Raw genomic sequence first — 20,504 nt, 5'->3', positions numbered from 1 at the left:
CTGAAAAAAATTTGGTAATACTTTATTTAATCAGGTGAGCACAAGGAACAAGGAAACTGCATCATCAGGCCAAAGAGATCAATTGCCTTGAGGAAACTTACAGCAGCACCCGCCCGGTGGGAACTACGTATCTGCTAACACAGAAGAAATTACCTGAAAATCATGGGAAGATGTAAGATACTCCTGCAGAGAATATGCATTTCATTTCCCCTGAACCTTACAAACCAAAGGAAGAGACAGGGAAGAGACCTGACACCATAGATCAATTGCTGACTGGAAGTGTTGGGGGCAGCTGGCGTGAAACCGAAGCGCCGCTGCAGTGGGTTGTATCGTGGTGGTGTCACGGGCGTTACACCCCGCTCTGCTCCAGAGGAACCTGACTCAAAGCAGGAACACGGAAGCGTTACTACTTGTCACGTATTCATGCATTTTACAAACAGCCATGCAGCCAAATAATCCTCTCTATCCCCATTTCAGGGCGTGCAGCCTGGCCCCTGTGCCGAACGCAACACGCTCAAGGTATTCAAAACAGTCTTAATTATTTGGAAAAGAAACCAAAAGCACTTTGCAGCCTGACAGCAAGCAAAAATAAAAAGTGTAAGGCAAGGAAAACTTTCTGTAGCCAGCACTAGCTCTTCAGCAATACTCTGAGCTCGATTTCATAGAAATGATGCTTACATAAAAGCAGTGTTTTGTCACTAAAAATTCCATAAATTAATTTCACCTTTATGCCTACATGTTAAAAATAACTAAACCTGGTCTGCCAGGGAGAGAATCAGACACTGAATTACAGCCATGAAGGTGCACTGCAGGGAGGACTCTTGTCACTCCATCACGTCACAGCTGCTGCTGGAGGAGTTACTTCCAACGATGAACAGATTCCCCTCTTGTCTCTGAGAGGCGGAATTGAGAGATGCCAAGCAACATAAGCAAAGCTACTTCAGACCGGTATCACCAAGGGAGGTGCAGGATGTAAACGCTCCATACAAATGAACAAATGATCCTTGGTAGTGCAGACCACTGTAAACAGATAAATGCACTTAAAGGCACTGCAGATAAACATGGTCAGTGATCAGCAGCATTTAATGTCCCAATATGCTGTTGTTTGGAGCTACCACCATTAATACATCCAAGAAATTAGAAACATGGCAGTCATTAAATAAAATTACTGTGAAGTGTGCTTTACAGAAAGTAAAGCCTCAATGTTATTATTCTACATGCAGTGCTACAAAATAAGTTTCTTTAAAGAACATGTTACATAAAAGGTCAGAGGCAACTTCAAATCTCACGTTCAACTAAATCGCACAGATCAGTCCAATTCTTCAAGTAGTAGAATTAATTCCATTTTCAGACAGGAATTCTCTTTGTTATATGAGCAGCCCAGTGTTTACAGACACACAGCTGTAACGGTCTTACTCACCAGCGAGTAGCATCTTTTCCTTTTCTGCACCTTTGTACCCCTGACTACTGTGATCTTCGTGGTCACAGAAATAGCACAAAAAAAAAATCAGAATATTATAAGGGAAGCCACTTTTGCTTCCATTCATTTCAGTGATTCATAATCTTCCCCCACCCCCCGAAAAAAAGAAAGAAAAAACCCAAAGCAGATGCTTATTCCCCTATTGTGTCCCCTGTCAGTCGTCAGATCAGAAAGTATTTTCTCAGCTATTGCATGTTACAGGAGGAAGGTGGCCCCCTGCCTGCCCACCCTGCAATTTCAGCCTAATTCTACTCAGGCATTTCGGAAGCTCAGACTTTGGATGTTAATTAGCTACAGCGCAGTCCAGTGATCCCTTTGCACAGTATTTATGAACAGCACTGAGAGGGCTCTCTAACAGTAACCCGACTACTCAACTGGCACCGGCTCTCAGCCACACTACACTGCCAAACCTCATTCCAAAAAGTGCATATTCATAGACAGAAACTGTTTTATTGGTCTTCAGGAAAGCTAACTGATGATTCTGCTGATTGCTTGTAAGGAAGGGAACTCCTCATCCTCAATATGCAAAGCTTTATGGGTGACAACGTCCTGCTGAGTTAGTACTTGCTTACACGTTGGGCAGATATAGCAGTCGAGATCAGAGTTGGAGTCCGTCTGCCAAACATTCTTTTTGTTCTTTTTGGGTTTGTTTGAGCTTTGTTTTTCTTTGATTCTGAAATCATTGTGAGCAGAAAGCAGTTCTTGTTGCTTAACTGTGTCCGGCAACAACACCAACAATTCGTTAAATATTTTCTTGAAGTTATCTCCAAGCAGTTCTCGGCAACTTTTGTAATACTGTGCTGCAGAAATCAGACCCTTCAGTGAAAAGAGAATTAGAATAATCAGAAAAAAAAATTAAAATCCCACTGGAATTCACTTTCTCCCAGGCCACATCACCCTCGCTTCTTTCACACCATCCTCACTGCTTTTTTGCTACCTTAGCACTAGAGAAGAGCTACAGTGGGGCTGAGAGGGGAAAAAAGAAATTAAAATCTCTACCTAGTCCACTCACTGACAGCAGAGTGACAGATGGACTACATGAAGTGAACAGAGAGAAAGGTTTCGGGAATCTGAAGATTCTTGCCCACTCACCTGTCTGAATTGCCCAGAATGAGTTTTAAATTTATTGAACTTGGACTCATCACTTTGAAGAAATTCTTTAATAGATTGTATTAGTTGAATGTTCCTTTGCTGAAAGTTTTCAGGTATCAAGTATGATCCGTGAGAGGATTTTGGCCTGCATTTGAAAAGACCAAAAGTGACTTTGACATTGCTTCATGTTATACAAAGATGCTGTGGGATATATATTATATGGCTATTCTCGTCTATAGGATGCACTCCCTTTCTCCACCCCACTACACATGCAATTATGATAAGCAGCACACAGGTGTCTTCAAAGGACGACGAAGAGTGCCCTGTGGGATTCCAGCTTTACCTAGACAGAATATTTAAAATGCAAGTTTAACATAGTCTCGACTGGCTGTTTTGTAATCTAGGTTCACTAAAAAGATGTAAGCAACAAAGACCGCACCATGAATAAAACCGAACAGATTAATACAGATGTCTGTATAAAATTTACACAAATTTTCCCCTCGGCTTTTCCCATAAACTCATGTCTCCTGCCCTGAAGGGCCCCAGCCAGAGGCCAGCTACTGGAAAGATCAGAGCAACGAGATCACCAAGAAACACATGCTTCAGCACATTGCTTCTGGGACTCGGGCAGAATCAATGGAAAGGTTAAGAAATACACTGAAGCTGCAGATTTCCAAATAAATCTAGAAAAGACAAAAGCATACAATGGCCACAGGACTCCCCAAGAGGAATCATGAAGTGGCTGGCCTCTGCAGTGGCACCTGTTCAGAATAATCCCCTCAGAGTATTTCATGCGTTCTTTGAAGCCTGTATGACACAACTAAGATGTGATGTGTAAAGTAACTCTAACGCAAAGGACTTTTACTTACTCTTTCAAAGATGTAGTGACAGGTTCAGAGATATTAGTGGATGGAATAACAGCAAAACCTGGAGGGGGTTTACTAACAGGCACCGACAGTCCCGGAGGCGGAGGAGGACTCTTTAATAGCACCACAGCATTAAAGCCTAAATGAAAGCAGAGAACAGGCAGGAAGTTAGAGCACATATCTGTGACACCCACATACCACTGTCTAAAATTAACACCAGTGGTGTGATGTACTCTCCAGAAGTACTCCACCAAGAAGCAAGAGTCAGCAGTGCAGACATCACTATATTGGAAAAAAACCTAAAAATTAGAGAGGTGTAAATCTGTTGCCTTAACAATCAGGTCAAGAAGCACTTCATAGTGGCTGATGTTACTCTACAGAAAAAGCACTTTAACAATTAATTTACTTTTTCAATAGAAAATAATTAAAAAAAAACCAAACCAACACCCAAACTCTCAATGAAAAACACTTTTACATTATTAAAGTGAACAGAAATCATTCCAGAAGTCACAACAGCACTAGGCATCGTATTTCTAGCATACTCCACCTAGCAATATCTGCAGAGCAGCACGGAACAAACCAGCTACGCAAGCATCTCCTGACGCGATGCTGCTTTCATTAAAACCACTGTAAGTCACGTTTGTTGCTATGTTACTCCAGTTTTACAAGACTATGGCACTTCTAAAAGCAAGGGCATTAAATCTCTGCAAGCACAGAACAAAAGTGACCAATCAAACGAATTGACAAGTACCAGCAGGCACAGGTCACAGCTAAAGAGAGACTCCCTTTGCCCGAAGGGGCTCCCAAGCTAGATCTTAAAGCACAAAAGCACAGACATGTGTCAGCCATGACTCATCAGAAAAGCAGTGACAGGTAAAGCCCGGCTGCTCATCTGTGAGCCACCCCCAGAGAGCAGACACCTGCAGCTGCATGGAGCAGAAGTACCCCAACATTTCCACCGCTTCAACCGTGATTTACAGAGGACATTCAAGCCTATGCGTGTCCTCCAGACTGTCTTTTTGAACTTCAAAGGCTAACCTAGCACATGGTGGCAGAACTGCTCCTCACATGAGAGCCAGAAGGAGCGGTTCATACATCTCATCCACTTGCCACATTTCTCTAAGCTAGCTCCAAGCAAAGCTGGCTGTGCCCTGCAGCGCTTACCTGGTGGCGGGGGCATTCTAGCTGATCCTGAGCTCCCAAGAGCTGGGAAGTCTTCCTGAGGTAAAGGGCATTTGTTAGTCACTGTGGGCTTTTTAAGGCCAGGGGGCTCTTTGGGTGTACTACAGATCCCTAATGATTTTTCCGAATGACCATTCATGACAGTTGTGGATCTGTCAGGGGCGTGAAGAGCAGAGGACGCATTTGATGGCTGCTCTGCTTCTGGCAGCTTTTCAGTAGATGACCTGGGAAATGATGTCTCCTGTAAGAGGTGTGGGGATGACGGTCTCTGCTTCTCAATGCCCATCTTCTTTTTCTTGCTCACTTTCGTAAAAGTTTGTGAGGTAGAAGCTGCCAGCAAGGATGATACATCAAACATTGTTGGTGTGTTTCTGATCTCCTGGGTTGTCAAGCCACTACCACCGTCTTCATCATCTGACTGAGAGAGTTTATTGCTCTTCTTACTTCCTTTAGTGCTATTCAAGGAGGATGGTTTTTTGGCTATCTGGTTTACACAGGGGTTGCTAATGGCTTTGACCACGTTTTTACTGGAACAGTTGTTCCACGCAGATGTGATGTTAGTTACTGTTCTATTGTTAGGCCTCATTTTGGACACTAGAGCTGGAAAATCCTCCTCTTGGAAACCTGTTTTCTTTGCAGTCGCCGTATATGTCAAAGACATCCCAGAAGAGATGGTGGGTGCTGCAGAGGATGACAAGCTTGGGAAATCTTCTTCTTTAAGCTTAACCGCTGCTAGCTGGGCAGAGCTGTGAGAAAGGAAAAGTACACCGTTACCAGTGCTGCAGAGGCAGCACAGCTCCAACAGGCAGAACAAGCTCCACACCTGTCTGCACTCTTCCTCAAACGATCACTTAGGGTGGCACAAGTGACCCAACTGTTACCAGGATGCAAATACCCTCAGGCTTGTGAACTGTGTCTGGAACGGGTCCCCTCAAAGAAGTCACACTGGCCTTGCTATGTTATCAGTACTGTCTTAGTACACCTCACCTTGACCAGCAAGCTGTACACACACATTCTAGCTGCCACATCCTGCAGAGACACTATTCAATCATCACCAATTTCAGCAGATGATGAATTTTAAAACTCACAGTATACAGTTCCTTCAAGATAAGCTATCAAGTTACAAATGGCTGGAATGGAGAATATTGAGAATTTCCCTGAAATTACAACACCAAAAGATCAAGCCATGAAATGAAGCAAGAACCAAAGCTATTCATGCAGGTGCCTAACACAGAAACAGCTCAAGGAAGAAGTGGGCCAGGGCAGGGAGGAAGTACTTGTAGTTTAAGTGATCTGTAAAATTATTTTCTCCAGAAATGCAGAACATAAGGAAGTTTCTAAAGGTGCTTTCTCACTGCTGCAGCCTTGCACAAACTTACCCTTGTAGAGGTCCCACTGCTGAACCAATTGCTGGAAAGTCATCTTGGCTTAAAGCACCGTTAGCAGCTGCTTCTTTTGGAGTATTGACAAAAAGAACAAAGAAATGTTTTCAACTAAAATCCATTCATTTTAGAGTAGAAGCTATCAATGAACATGACAGTAGCATTAACAAGTCTTATTTTCAGCAGCTGATGATGTCATTAACTGTGACATTCCAAAAGGACAATTTAAATCATGCATCACTCCTTCAATTAACTGCATTCACTATTATGTCATTGTGTACTGGCTGTAGCATACGGGAAATTTATGATAATTAACATGAGCAAAACATAAGTACTTTGTGAGGGAAGCCTCTAGAGACTGAGATGCAAATGCCCTGAGATGCCAATGCCCCCAGCTGTCTGCGCCATGCTTCTACCAGAGGTTAGCACTCAACTGCCTGCACAGGGTCAGGATGCTCGTCACAGCCTCAGTGCTCTGACTGAGGTATGCTGATGCTTCACTTGGAAAGCTGCTCCTCTAGGAAAGCTGCTCCTCTGAGCTGTTCATCACACCTCTGCTGCACAGATGCCCGAGCTGCTCAGCAATTAGCTCCTGGGCAGTCATTTTACATCGAAACATAACTCATTCCTAATTTAGATTTGCCTTAAAATCCAAATCCAGTGCTGTGGACTGCAGCAGTTCAGGGACAGATTGATAACAGCCTTGGCATGCATGCAGCAAAAGCTGGGCAGGCAGCTGGGGGAGATAACCTTGCCTGTCATCCCCAACTGAGCTGTACCCATTACCCAAACAGAGCTCTCAGCAGCTCTCAGTTCATAATGAAAGCATATAATCTTTAAGTGAGAATCCTGTTGTAGGAGCAATAAAGCAGTGGAAAATGGATTGGAGAACAGTAATATCAAAACATCACTGCATCATATTTATTTGCCCCAAACTGGATGTGGTTCAAAACAATTAAAGGTTTGCTTTCACCCAGTATTCCCTTTACTGGGAATAACTTGTTCTCAAAAAAGGGGAAACTCAGCTCAAGCATCACAATAAATCAGTGCTTGCATGCTAGAGTAGGAAATGGCACATTCTTAAGATTATATTCATTTGGATGGAACAGCACACGTACTGCTGTATGTTAATTTCATTTGATATATCTACTCAGCTCCATTTCAAGTAAAACCTGCTGCAGGAATCCCAGCCCATTCAGACACATTTCACTGCAAATCTGTGTTGCTGGATTACGATTCTCCATCCACATCCACCAGCTTTTGAGAACAATGCATGGTGATCCTCCCTTTTGCCAGGCTGATCTCCAGACCCACCATGTCTCTCTGCAGCTGCAGAACGTGTTCAACACTAACCTGTAGCATCATTTGAAGACCTGGGCACACGTTTGGAGCTGAGCACTTCAGAATCCCTCAAGTCCTCCTTTTTACCTCTACTGTTGCTGTCCTCTTTGTCTTCTACCCGTTTTTTCTCTTCTTGCCGTTTAGCTGCTACAGATGCCCTGACTGCTGCCGCAACGTCTCTGTCTTCTTCCTCCCTACAGGACAAGGCAGATTTTCTTGGTCAAACAGTAAGGATTACCAAGCAGCTTTGTCTCACTCCAGCTCTCACCTCTCCAGTGTCAGCTCTGATGACTGTCCCTGATCTTGTGCTGCCACCTGCTGAGAAGGCTAAAGCAAACCCACCACTCCAATACACCCTGGCGCTGGCTGGTGAGACAGGCAACATCCACCCCCTGTATTTGCAAGTTCTACATGTGGTAATAACAATCCAAGCCAGAAGAAACCAGGGTGAACTGGGAGAGACAGTACCAAGGATGCATGGAGACACCTGTCTCTCCCATTCATTTTCAAACGTATGAAATCATACTTGTAGGCCACAGTAATTCTTTGAAACATGGTTTGTCATGAACTCTCAACACATGCACGATCCACATGCGACACCAACATATAAGTGTTTAGAGATGGACTTTTTCCCCCAGTGAAATCACCAGTAATGGACCAGCTGACCGTCCAACAAGAAAAAGAAGAAAAATAAATGTGCAGTATGTACAAAGCGCTCAGGTCTTGTGTAGATGAAGAGACATATAAATGCAAAATTCCATTTCAATACTTAACCCTCTTCTTTTTCCAAAGCACTCAGTCTGGCCACACAGAGATCTGTTAGTTCAATGAAAAGCATGGTCCTTAGAATAGGAACTTCATGATTACTCAGACCAAAAAGTCCATTAAACCTGCAGAGACTTGTCACTTACTTCAGAAAATCCTATTTAGAAGAGCTAGCATAAAAACAGTTGCTGAAATTAATTTAGGATTCAGAGTTTATTAAACCCACAAGTTGAAGATTACATTGCTTGCTTCTTGTGTAAAGTCCAGAGAGCTGAAACTTCACACAAAATAATTTCACTTTGACCAAGCACGTAGTCAGCACCCAGGCTTACACTGAAAGCTAGTTCTACTCTCAACTAAGGATTCATTATGGAAGCTTCAAATTTTGCACTGACTTCCTGCCTACTGGTCCACCAAAACATTGTTAATTGGTAAGTAAAAATCAACACTAAACAGCACTAAAAATCCACAAAATGTTGTGCTACTCACCTCTTATATCTCCAGCTGCCTCTTCTGTTTTGCTGACTTCCTCGGCCACCCAATCTGCCTGACCTCCCTTGCCGGTTATACCTGTCAACTTCTTCATAGTCCTCTCCACCTATAACACCTAAACAAGAGGGATGGTTGATTACTCTCAAAGTTATTTCTCTAATCTGAGCATCACACTCTGCCTGAAAAAAAGCAAAAATATACTAGTATAAACAAATCTGTCTTGATTTCTTTCTGATGATTAAGTAGTCTACGTAATCTTGCTACACTAAAATATATTTTACAGTATTTGATGTATTGTAACTTGTGATGTGAGTTTTGAGTAATTTGTATTTATCATAGAATGGTTTAGGTTGGAAGGGACCTTGAAGATCATCGAGTTCCATAGGCAGGGACACCTCCCACTAGACCAGGTTGCCCAAGGCCACATCCAGCCTGGCCTTGAACACCTCCAGGGATGGGGCCTCAACAACCTCTCTGGGCAACCTGTTCCGGTGCCTCACCACCCTCAGAGTGAAAAATTTCTTCTTAATGTTTAATCTAAACCTGCCCTCTTCCAGTTTAAAGACACTCCCCCTCATCCTATCGCTACATGCCCTTGTAAAAAGTCCTTCCCCAGCTCTCCTGTAGTCCCCCTTTAGGTACTGGAAGGCTGCAATAAGATCTCCCCAGAGCCTTCTCTTCTCCAGGCTGAACAGCCTCAACTCTTTCAGCCTCTCCTCATAGGAGAGGTGCTCCAGCCCTCGGATCATTCTCGTGGCCCTCCTTATGCAGAGAGAACTCTCATACAGTTCCACGCAGAAGAAAAGTTTGTACGTATGTCAATTTCTGCACTCCTAAGCGGATATGCTACTCTTGGTCTCATGTTCCATGTTCATCGCTACTTTGTATTAACTGTAATATAAGTCATTCACATAATTACTAATTGGAGAAGTCAGTCAGCAATTTTTCTAAAATGATTTATCATCATTAAATCCACACATGGGGGAAAAAATTGTAAACAACTTAGGTAGGAAGAGACCTCTGGATGTCATCTGCTCTATTCCCTCACTCAAAGCAAGGCCAACTCTGAAACTACATTAGGTTGCCCAGGGTCCTGTCTGGTCAAATTCTGATTATCTTCAAGGACAAACTCTCAGGGTCCTGTTCCAGGGCTTACCCACCATCTTTGTAAATAATTTCTTCCCGGCTAGGAAATGTCCACCAGATGTTCCTGAAAACCCTCAAAGCAGTAAGAATGAATATGCTTCTGTCCACCCCAGCCCCCAACCACACTTACCCTCATTCCTCCTCTGGTGCCTAGGAGCATAGTTAAACTGAAGGTCTATCTGCCGGTTCTGCCTGGCCTCTGCCCTGTTCTTGCTGTGGAAGGCTGTTTTGTGCGCTTTATAATCTATTTCTGTGCGGAACGCGTGGGTAAACTGTTCTGTGCTGCACCGACCCTCTTCGCAAAGGAAGTGCTTTTCGCGGAAGTGTTCACGAAGGTATTCATAATCACTGGAAAGAGAGAAGAGGCTGAGCTGCAACCTTCCCAACATATTTATGGCTACTCTTACAAAATGAAGTGAAGACAAGCCTAGGCAGTTGGCTCTTTCTGTATCCCCAGGCAAGCTTTCCAGCTGAAACCACTTGTGTACAGTCGACATAGACCTTAATGCATGATCCCAGATGTTAAACTAAACCTACTGGCTCGTACTCGTCACATCCAGCTGTACATAAGGCATGCATTTCATAAAAGAAAATGTACTTCTATCTGCATTGCGCATGAACTGTGGAGTATTAGAGTCAACACACTAGACATCTGCTTTCATGCTGCAAAATATAACTTTTAATGTTTGACGTTAATGAAGAAAACTTTAAAGCATGAACTAGACAGAAAGTGATTATTGCGGCTGTTGGTTTGAGGAACAAAAGATACTGCAGCCAACCTGCTCACATTCTTGCACTGTCTTCAAGTACTACTTTCCCCAAAATTCAAAGCAGACTCAATTTTTCTCAAAATTTAAGCTACTGAAACAAAAATAAACTGCTTTCACAAACCTGTAGTATTCCTGAGCACCATCAGAGTCACAGAAATGACAAAAATAATGATCTCGTCTTAGGTGTTTCAGTAACTCATCATTATCCAAATAACGCTCATCACAAAATTTACACAGGGGATGCCCACGATGAGAGGTATCATCTGGATCTCCATGGATTCTATGACGGGCAAGGTCCTTACGAGAATACCATTTCCGTTCATAAGTAAAAATCTGAAAGAAAAAGAAAAGTATTACTTTTTGTGAACAGAGAATAAAATGAAATAAGCCCGGTTGTGTGTGTACAACTTGTTCATTTGTGGGAGTGGAAGATTTGCTTCAGAAAGATGCAATTTGATAACCAACACACAAAATTTTCAGTGAATAGGAAACAAAATTCAAGCGAAATCCAAATTAAAACTAACTTGCATTTCACTCATTTTTAACACTGGAAACAGATCTAATTCACCTTCTTGCTTTTCACATTGTTTGTGGTGCATTAGCATAAATGCAACAAACTAAATTATAATCTCTGGTGGGGGAAAAAATCCTAAACATGTATTTATGAACATACAGTTTTTGCACAGTTGAACTAAAAAAAACTCCATAAATGAGAAGTGAGCTGTTTTACTTTCCTCAGACAGTAACTACCAAGATAGCTACATACAAAGGATACAGTTCAGAGAATAAATTTTGCATTATAAGACAATCTTCTGCCCCTACTAACACACGAGCTATTTTGGTAGGAAGAGTTCTGAAGATGCCAAAAAGATCCACATAGCCTGGAGAACAGACCACCCTTTATTTCTCGCCTAGACAAGGAGTGTTAACTTGTTCTGGGAAAAAGTTCATTTGGCTTAGCTAGGGTTGGCGGACTGAAGCTTCTGCAAGTTTAAGAACTTCCCTTCAGTGGGTACTAGTAATATAGAACCTTCTTCTGTGAAATAAAAATCTCTGCAGTGTTCTGAAATTAAAAGCCAACAAATTCTACTATTGTTTGGGAATTCTCTGGGAGAGACAACAACAAACAAGTTCCCCTAGTGCTGGCTACTTAAGCTAACCATAGAAACGTCTCTTTACCAGAGCTTAAAGGACACAGCAACCAAAAGAAGCAGTCTTGCCTACTTCCCTTGAATTAGCATTAGTGTTCATTCAGGCCAAGGTGACCACTTCTGGATCCTGTCCCTTTCGACAGCAAACTACTGTTCAGTTGGCATAAGCCAACTGGCACCACAGAATAAATGCATTTCTCTGGTTTGATACTTAATTGGTTTCAGAAAAAACAAACACACATACAAAACCATGTGTAATGAGTTCTAAAAAAAAAATATGCGTTCATGCATTAAATTCCCTCCTACGACAATAAGGAATGCTGACAACTATTAGACATAGAGGTCAGCAGCGCCAGAATTCATTTAACAGGAACTGCTGATTTTGGCCAATGTGTAATTCAGAAACACAATACCCACTCTAGCTCCAGGGAAAGGTGGAATTGTGCCTTTCAGACTGTGAAAAAGCATCTTCTGACTGACATAACACCAGCCCTTCTAAGTGAAATTTGGGTGGGATTAAAAAAAAAATACAAAGGATGATGGTGGTGATGGTAAGATGAGTAGTTTTAAGACTCAATACACATCACCTTTTCAGACATAGACGATTCAGCTTTCCAGTGACTGTTTTATCTTTAGCAGGTTATAAAATACATTTTAAAATAGCCCCATGTCACATTCTACATGTGTACATCAAACACAGCAGACCTCAATTGCAGGCAACAGTGAGTTTCATTTTCCAATCAAGCCAACAAGATACAGGAAATTTGCTCTGAACAAATGTGGTTTCAGCTGGGATGAAGTTGACTTTCTTACTAGCAGCTGATATAGTGCTATGTTTTGGATTTGGGACGAAAATAGTGTTGGTAAAACAGTGATGTTTTGGATTGTTGCTAAGCAGTCAAGGCCCTTTCTGCTCATGTCACCCTGCCAGCAAGCAGACTAGGGAGGGCACAAGAAGTTGGAAGGAGGCACAGCTGACTCCAACTGACCAAAGAAATATTCCATGCCACATGACATCATGCTCAGTATATAAAGCTGGAGGAAGAAAAAGGAAGGGGGAGACATTCAAAGTTATGGGTTTCTCTTCCCAAGTATGCATTACACATCACGGAGCCCTGCTTTCCTGGAGACAGCTGAACACCTGCCTGCCGACGGGAAGCAGTGAATGAATTTCTCGTTTTGCTTTGCTTGTGTGCACGGCTATTAAACTATCTTTATGACAACCCATGAGTTTTTCCTCAATTTTATTCTTCTGATTCCCTCCCCCATACAAACTGGAGGTGGCGGTGGTGGAGCGTGTGAGTAAGCAGATGCATGGTTCTAGTTGCTGGCTGGGATTAAACCACAACAACAAATAAAGAAGATAATGAAATAATAATTATAATGTTTCATTAAACCAGGAAGATGGATTCTTCATCCTGTACATGATCCAACTGTAAATGCTACATTGACTCTGATCTGAGAAATAATTCCATCACTCCATGATGCATTCTGCTTTCTGAGGTTGCACCAAATATTTTCTTAAGTTACAGTTTTAGCTCACAAAGTCATTATGAGTAAAAGTCTCAACAGACATCAAATCTCTACTGTTACAGTTGTAAGAAAGTCTGCCTACGACTCACGATTAACTTCCTATCAGACAGTTAGGGTTTGGTATTTACACACGTTGTGGCACAGAAGCTAAGATCAGAAGGTTATATTAATATGGCTATGCTTAATTTAAAATATAATCCACTAAGAACCTTCAGGCCTTCTTCATTAATCAGTTTATGGAAGCAGAAAGATCTAAAACAAAGCAACTGGCCTCACTGCAGGCAGACAGAGGAAACTTAAAAAAATAAATCTGCGCTCTTCAGCCACTTCCTTCTTCCTACCTGCCCAGGTACTCTTGCAATTCATATAAGGAAGCACCCCTCCTCCCCACACATTAAAACACAGTACTAGCTCACCTTTAAGTGTTTAACACAGAGTTTGCAACAGAAGAGTTCATGCTGCTTCCTCATGTGCTGTTCCAGATCTGCAAAGGTATTGAATGGCTTGACATCTGGACACAAAGAGCATTCATGCTGCAGCAGCTTCCTAAGGGAAAAGAAAGATTTCCTAAAAATTATCTGATTCCCTCTCAGCAACCCGATACCGTTATCAAAAAACAAATGTTCCCTCAGTGGCAGAAGGCTGCATTTTTATAGATCCCCCAGCAACTTGTAATGAGGTTAGTGTCCTGCTTATTCCAAGAATATTTTGTCATCTGTCAGGAACAGAACAGAACAGAATCAAATTACACAGAGGCTTCAACTGTAAGGGAAAAGCTGAACAGTCACACAGTAATGCACTGCCACTATGAAATTCTGAGTGGACTGTAACACGTCCATTCAACAAACCCCTTGCTTATCAGCTGATATGCGCAACATTCACATCCAATTTAATTACATTTTCTACTGTCAGAAACTGAAGAATACAGTGAGGGAGATAAAAAATTTTAATAGAAAAGGAAGGGCTGGGGGGGGGACAAACAAAACCCCCACAATGATTCCCAACAAGAGTTTAAGACAAAACCTTGGTTTCAGTGGTAGCCCCCACTCCCTCGCACTTGACTGCTGCCCACGGAACTGTAATCTCAGCAACTGTCCAGAAATCATATCATCAAAAGCAATTCCCAGAGCTGGTGTATAATTAATCAGAACATGCTTCCAACTGATTCTGCCCACTAAACCCATTGCCCAGTTCCATAAATATGAAGTCACACAAAACTGTAAATGTTGTAAATCAGCAAAGCTACGTTCTTAGCCCAAATCAGGTTGGATTTAATGCACAGTTCTCCAAGAAAAAGGTACCATTGCCTGCACAGTTTCATCCTTTTTTCCACTCTTCTTTCCCTTTAACTGCTTTTAATTATCTTAAAAGTCTCCCAATTAAGCATGTTATGAAAAATACTTTTGGAAAATTATGCTGATGTCCCATTTTTTTACTCTGCATGTTTTTTTTACTTCAACCTTTTTTTCTCCCATTTAGAATCACGATCTTTGTGGGCAGACAAGGTTGCTCTTCTTTTCATACAATGTTTGCTACAATTGGTTTTGATTGGTCCTTATGCAGCACAGGAATAAATACAATTATAATGGCAGTTCAGTCTTTACCAACTTCCAGAGCAGCTATGCAATGAATAACAAGCCTTTCAGCAAGCTTGCTGTTGATAAAGAAGCAAAAAACAATTTTTATTAACAGAGCAATGCTTCTGTATTATGCATTGGTGAATCTAACACTCCAGCCTTGAGGAACTGCTCCCTTTGCCAACCATGGTACAGAGCACTCACACCAACCGCGCTGGTCCAGCCTCTCATGCTACCAAAGCCACCTGCACTGCATGGTGACAATGTACACAGCACGGCAGCCACTCTATTCCCACAAAACAAAACCACACTGTTGTACTAAAGCACGCATTTCCTGCCACGTAACGCAGATAAGAATACGCTGGATCCATTACTGAAAGGATTCCAGTACCTACCTGTACAGTGCATAAACCTCTCCATCCGTAAAATAAATGTCGTATTTCTTCTCATGCTGCAACTGGTTAAGTGCTATTGTTGAGAAAGATGTAAGCTTCCGTCCGAATACAACCTGCAGGCAACACAACACAAGAATCAGCAAGAGCACACCGAGGCTGCACAATCTTTGGAATTCCAGTTAAACTCCTCAGCACAAACTTTGTTTGCCAGGGAAATCACCATAGCCTGAAGCTTGGACAACACCTGCAGAGCTCTGTGCCAGTCCCAGCTGCTCACCACCACCCCCGGTTACTGCCACAACTGTCAGCAAAGCCACTGCGACTGCTCCTTATCTACTTCCAGCAAGTGAGCCAGCTTAGACAAAGGTGGATCAGACTAGCCTGGTCTTTGGATTTTGAACCAGATTAGGAAACTCCTTTATGGTATGTTTTGCTACCGAAGTTGCGCTAAGAGTAAATATCTTCAACCAATTCAACCCTCTCTGCAGCAAATGCATGTCAAGAGCCCTGCACTCAGCTCCCTCCTATCTCCTGGTCGGAGATCACACAGAAACCTAGAGTCTTTACGTGAAAAGTGACATTACTCAGTCTGACTGGGAAATCACTGTTTCTTCTTTCCTTAACTACCATGAAAGCAAGAAACAAAATACTACATCACTTCCCAAATTATTTGTACCACATCCCCCTTCTAAGGGAACCTGCTTGCTCACAGTTGCTCCCACTGACCTCTAAGCAGCCTGCGTCTCACACTGCAGCCACTAACAATATTACATCCTTCTTCAGAAGCCACCGACCGCTGGTTTGCTCCAGCACACGTTCCCAGTTTGGGAAATGCTGGGGTAGCTGCAACATTTATGAAACAGCTGGAGTTACCTGCACCAGCTCAGAAAGACTGAGACACAAACACAGTAATCACCTTTCAGTTCTTACAGTAAACACTGTAAATCTAGACATACTTACAACCTTAATAAAACCATTCAATTATATAATACACATGCAGTTTAATCTTGTCGCTCCTCCTCCCTTGCTGGGGTGAAATACCATGGAATAAGTCTTCTGTGTCTGGTTTTGTTTTTTGTTTTTTTTTTTTTTTTTTTTAAAAGCTTTCTTTACAGTGGGGTTACTGTTAACCAAAACAAAAAATATACCAAACTTGCTGAAATATCAAGCTTAAAATAACAAGAATGCAAGTTTAAGTTTGTCAGATGACAACTATGTCTAAGTCCAATTATTTAAAAAATTTCATTCCGTAAAATTGTATTAACATTTCATTTCAGCTCAAAGTGAGTTTTGGAACAGAGGAATGGCCTGCTGAAAAGTAGATTTTATCACAGGAGTCCTACACAATTTCCTACAGCAATTCCAAGAACAATCTCACACACATATATAACAAGCACACTGACAGATCCTCTGAACCTGAACCAAGTATACGTCAGGGTTAGTTTACAGGTCAACAAGTAATCCTTCCTAACTTCACTGCAACAATTATGCATCATTGAAAGCACAAATTACCATAACAAGAATATCCTGCTCTCTCCTCCGTCATGTCCTGTGCTGACACTCATCTTTATAGTTATATTTCCTTTGTAAATTCTGCTGTGACACCAGTTCGGTCTACACTACTCTGTACACCACCAGTTGAGATTTGGTAGTGTTGTACTTGCCTCTGCTAAGTCCCCCCACACTATACAAATTAAGAGACCCAGGTTTAGGTCCTACATATACATTCAGTTCATTCAACAGCAGTTTTAATGTGATTTACCCACCCAATATCTTTTTTTATTTCCTTGGGGCTGCTAGGTGAACAGACAGAACAGTATTATAGTGGCACTTAAAGACAACAGAAGGGGAAAGAGCACAGCCATTAAAAATGACCTCTCAGTCAATTATAATAAAAGGACCATTTTAAACAGTTAATAAAGGAGGGAGAAAGATAGCTGAATGAACCAAAGTTCTGGCCACATCATATAGTAACATTACAGAATTGAAAAGCCCTTGAAATTAACAGTCCATCTGTGACCCTAAGATAAACAGGTTTATAAAGATGAAAAGCAGTATAACAGCTTGGTTCTTCCTAAGACAGGAGAAGCAGAGCAGCAGCTCCTCAGAGGATGATCAGAGACAAAATTACTTTCACAGTCTCTTTCTGTACACAGAGGCTACTCATGTGCCAGTAAGCTCAGTCTAAAAAACCACATCGACCTTTCTGGCCTCCACAAAGTCCGAGAATCTTCAGTGCACAGCCTAAGAACTTCAGTGCCTCCAACTATCTGAATAACTTGAAAAGCAGACAAAGCAAACGGTTGGGGGGGGAGGTGTCCTCCTTTCACCAAGGGGAGAGCCCTCCCCCCGATATATTTGCTTTATTTCACTTCCTAAACCATCTCAGTGTATTTCTTTCACTGCTAGTATCAATTCTTTTCTCCTTAAAGGGTTTGTTTTTCCCTGTGTCAGCTCTGCAAAAACAAATTCATGCATGAGGATTTGTTGTTATAAACATCCTTGAACAACTTTTCTTCACGCAGCTCACCACTGCACCAAATCCTTGGTTCCCTCCGCACAGCCAAGCCACAGCATCAGAGTGACTTCCCCCGAGCTCCACAACAGGGCCCTGTGCTATCGCACCAGCAGACCGTGAGGAAAACAGAAATCTATCAGAAAAATTAAATCTGAGGGGAAATTACTTTTTGAGCATATGCCCAAGAGATGGCTCACGCTAACAGGAACTGGGGGCAAAGGCAGCGTGGTGTACTGTAAAGCAAGGCATGAGCAAGCCCTGAAAGAACACAAAATATGTTCTCCCTCAAGCTTAAAACCAAGTCAGGAATTCGGCAGGATGACAGAGTCATCTGAGATCACGTAATGCCAACTCTGGAGAGTAAGACCTGCTGATTTAAAAACCAAAAAAATATTCCCTTTAAATTCCATTTTCTTCCTATTTCGTTTCCAACATCCCTCCTGTCTCCTCTGAACGGCAGTCGCCCCACCGGGAGCGAAGTAAACGGCAGATAAACCCGGAAAGCTCCGGACTGGGGGACGCTTCCCCGCCCCGGCTCCGCTCAGCAGATTCCACGAGTTGCTCCGCGGCCCGGCTCCCGCCCCAGCCCGGCCCGAGGCCTCCCCCCGCCCGCCGCCCCGCTCCCCACGGCAGCCGGCCCGAGCCCAGACCCCGGCACCGGCCCAGGGAAGCGGCCCGGCCCCGCCGGCTGCGAGGGCACCGGTCTCGGCCTCACCTGGCCCAGCTCCTCCCGGCACACCGCGCAGTACCGCACGCCGCACAGCGCCCGCATCCGCACCGAGCACCGGTAGCAGATGGGGTGGTCGCAGCGGCCCAGGGCCACCACCTCCAGCTCTCCGCAGCACAGCACGCACGACCCGTCTGCGGGCCCTACCGCCGCCGCCGCCGCGCCGGAGGCCGAGGCGGCCATGGCGGCGCCGACCCGCCGCGGCCTAGGCCCCGCACCGCCTAGCAACCGCCCGCACCATAGAGAGGCGGCCTAGAGCGCCGCCCGCACCGGCACGCGACTCTCCGCCTGACTTCCGACCATAGAGATCCTCCCTCGCCGATCCCCGACGCGGCGACCATAGAGTCTCCGCCTAGAGCGGCACCTCGCTCCCCCTCATTAGCTCCCACGACCGCTAGGGCGTCACTCCACCTGATGTCACCCCGTGTCCTCCAGAGCTCTACCATAGAGAGACAGCCTAGAGCGCCCCCCGCGCCGCGCTAGCCGCGCTCTTGCAGGCCTCTGACCATAGAGAAGCGCTCCCCGGAGCGCCTCCGCGGCGGACCCTTTCTAGCTGACTCTTTGGGGTCTCCCCTGAGGTGGAGGCGGCCCGTGGATCCGTTTGCCCGGTGGCAGCTGAGAAGGCCCCGGTGGCAGCTGAGGAGGCCCCGGCAGAAGCCGAGGAGTGGCCGGGCAGCTGCGGCCTGCGCTGTGTCACCTCGGGGTCTGCCCCCGGGGAGCTGGAGGCCGTGTCTGTGGGGAGACTGGAGACCCCAGGCCCTGCCGGGGCGCCTCTGGGTGCTGCCCTCCGCCTTCGAAGCCCCGCAGCTGTGGGCAGCTGTGCAGGAGCATGGCACCGGCTGTCCCCTGGAAAAGGCGTTTTGGGTACAATGTGTGTGGTGGGGTTGGTGTTCCTCAGACGTGGCAGCGTGGTGGTGGCCTGCCAGCAGCAGAGGCAACAGGATGGCAGTTTCCATGGCATTTTTCTCCACAGGCAAACACCTGCCCTGGTGGAGCAAACAGCCCCATAATGGATGCATTGGACCTACAGCTGTGTATCTTGATCTGATTTTATAACAAAGGCATCTAGTAGCCTGTGTAAACTAGGTACGATTGGAAAAAAAAAAGTTAGAAAGTGTACACTGTGTAAAATAGGATATTGCATCCATTAGAACAGTCCCACAAAAGGGCTCTGTTAGTATCAGTATGTCAAGAGCACAGTCTGTTACAGAAATCATCTTTGTGGATGTGCTACAGGTTGTGATTCACGCATTCAGTATCTGAGCATGTGACAGCTGTCTGGGCTTTCAGAGCGAGTTAAGGTGAACTCGAGTTAATTGTTGATGTGCCTGCTTGGTTGGTAAAGAAATGTGTTCCCGCACTTGCTTTAAGGGCTGACTGCATATTTTAAAGGTCTGTGTGTTGCTGGGTCTCAGAGATGAGAATTGCAGCTCCTCAAACAGAAGAGGGTGCTCCAGGAGCATGGAGAACAGTGTTAACACGGGCTCAGCAGCCATGTTCCTCTGGAAGTAAAGTAAAAAAGCATAAAAGCTTGTTCGGGGACAACAGAGGACGAGACAGAAACAGTTTTTCAAACTTTAGGATCTCCCGCCTTTTTTTCTCCCAGATTCCCACTAAATGACCAATGTGGGGTCACTTCCCTTTCCACGTGTGAAAAATCAGAGCAGATCCCTGTGAAACAGGAAAGTTCTGCTTCTAGATCTACCTAAAACTTCTCAAGAAACCCCAAGGTCTTGGCATGAAGCTCTCGTTCTGCCACATCATCGTGTGTGTCACCCGATGAGCAGCACGTCACTCCACTTAGCAAACATTCCTGGAGTCCTGTTCCCTGAGTCAAGGGCTGCCATCTGTCCCAGAAATGACAAAGTAAGTGGCCCGATTTTTCATGGGCCTCTCCCGTGACCTGCAGAGCTGGTATTAGCGGATGATCGAAGACTGATTCCAGGATGCACCATGCCTCAGTGAAACAGGTTAATGCTCGGGTTACTGGCACAATGTGATAACCCTTAAAGACAAAACATCTCAAATTAAACTAAAATTTATAGGAAAGGAAATGGAGACAAAGCACGTTAAATTACACACTAAAA

General features: G+C 44.1%; 1 protein-coding gene across 4 annotated transcripts; it reads right to left on the bottom strand.

The window, feature by feature from the left end:
- On the bottom strand, positions 1-18,600 carry ZNF598 (zinc finger protein 598, E3 ubiquitin ligase; the record flags this gene model as incomplete). 4 transcript variants are annotated; one of them, XR_014269702.1, is made up of 13 exons in its annotated part: positions 1-1,020; positions 1,421-2,296; positions 2,573-2,717; positions 3,442-3,577; positions 4,603-5,366; positions 6,000-6,072; positions 7,356-7,537; positions 8,598-8,715; positions 9,877-10,094; positions 10,638-10,849; positions 13,617-13,746; positions 15,173-15,285; positions 18,406-18,600. XR_014269702.1 is itself a non-coding variant. In XM_082490523.1 (12 exons), the coding sequence occupies 12 exons, from the start codon at positions 18,598-18,600 to the stop codon at positions 1,949-1,951; spliced, it is 2,634 nt and encodes an 877-aa protein (XP_082346649.1). In that variant the 3' UTR covers positions 1-1,948. The 4 variants fall into 4 exon arrangements, 1 of the variants encoding a protein (XP_082346649.1); XR_014269703.1 differs by having other exon boundaries at positions 1-376; XM_082490523.1 differs by having other exon boundaries at positions 1-2,296.
- Positions 18,601-20,504: the final 1,904 nt, after the last annotated feature.

The sequence above is a fragment of the Vanellus vanellus genome (assembly GCF_965231255.1).
Source record: "Vanellus vanellus genome assembly, chromosome: 14".
In the NCBI taxonomy this organism is placed as follows: domain Eukaryota; kingdom Metazoa; phylum Chordata; class Aves; order Charadriiformes; family Charadriidae; genus Vanellus; species Vanellus vanellus.
Note: the sequence above shows the minus strand (reverse complement) of the source record. Positions and strands in the feature narration are given on the sequence as shown.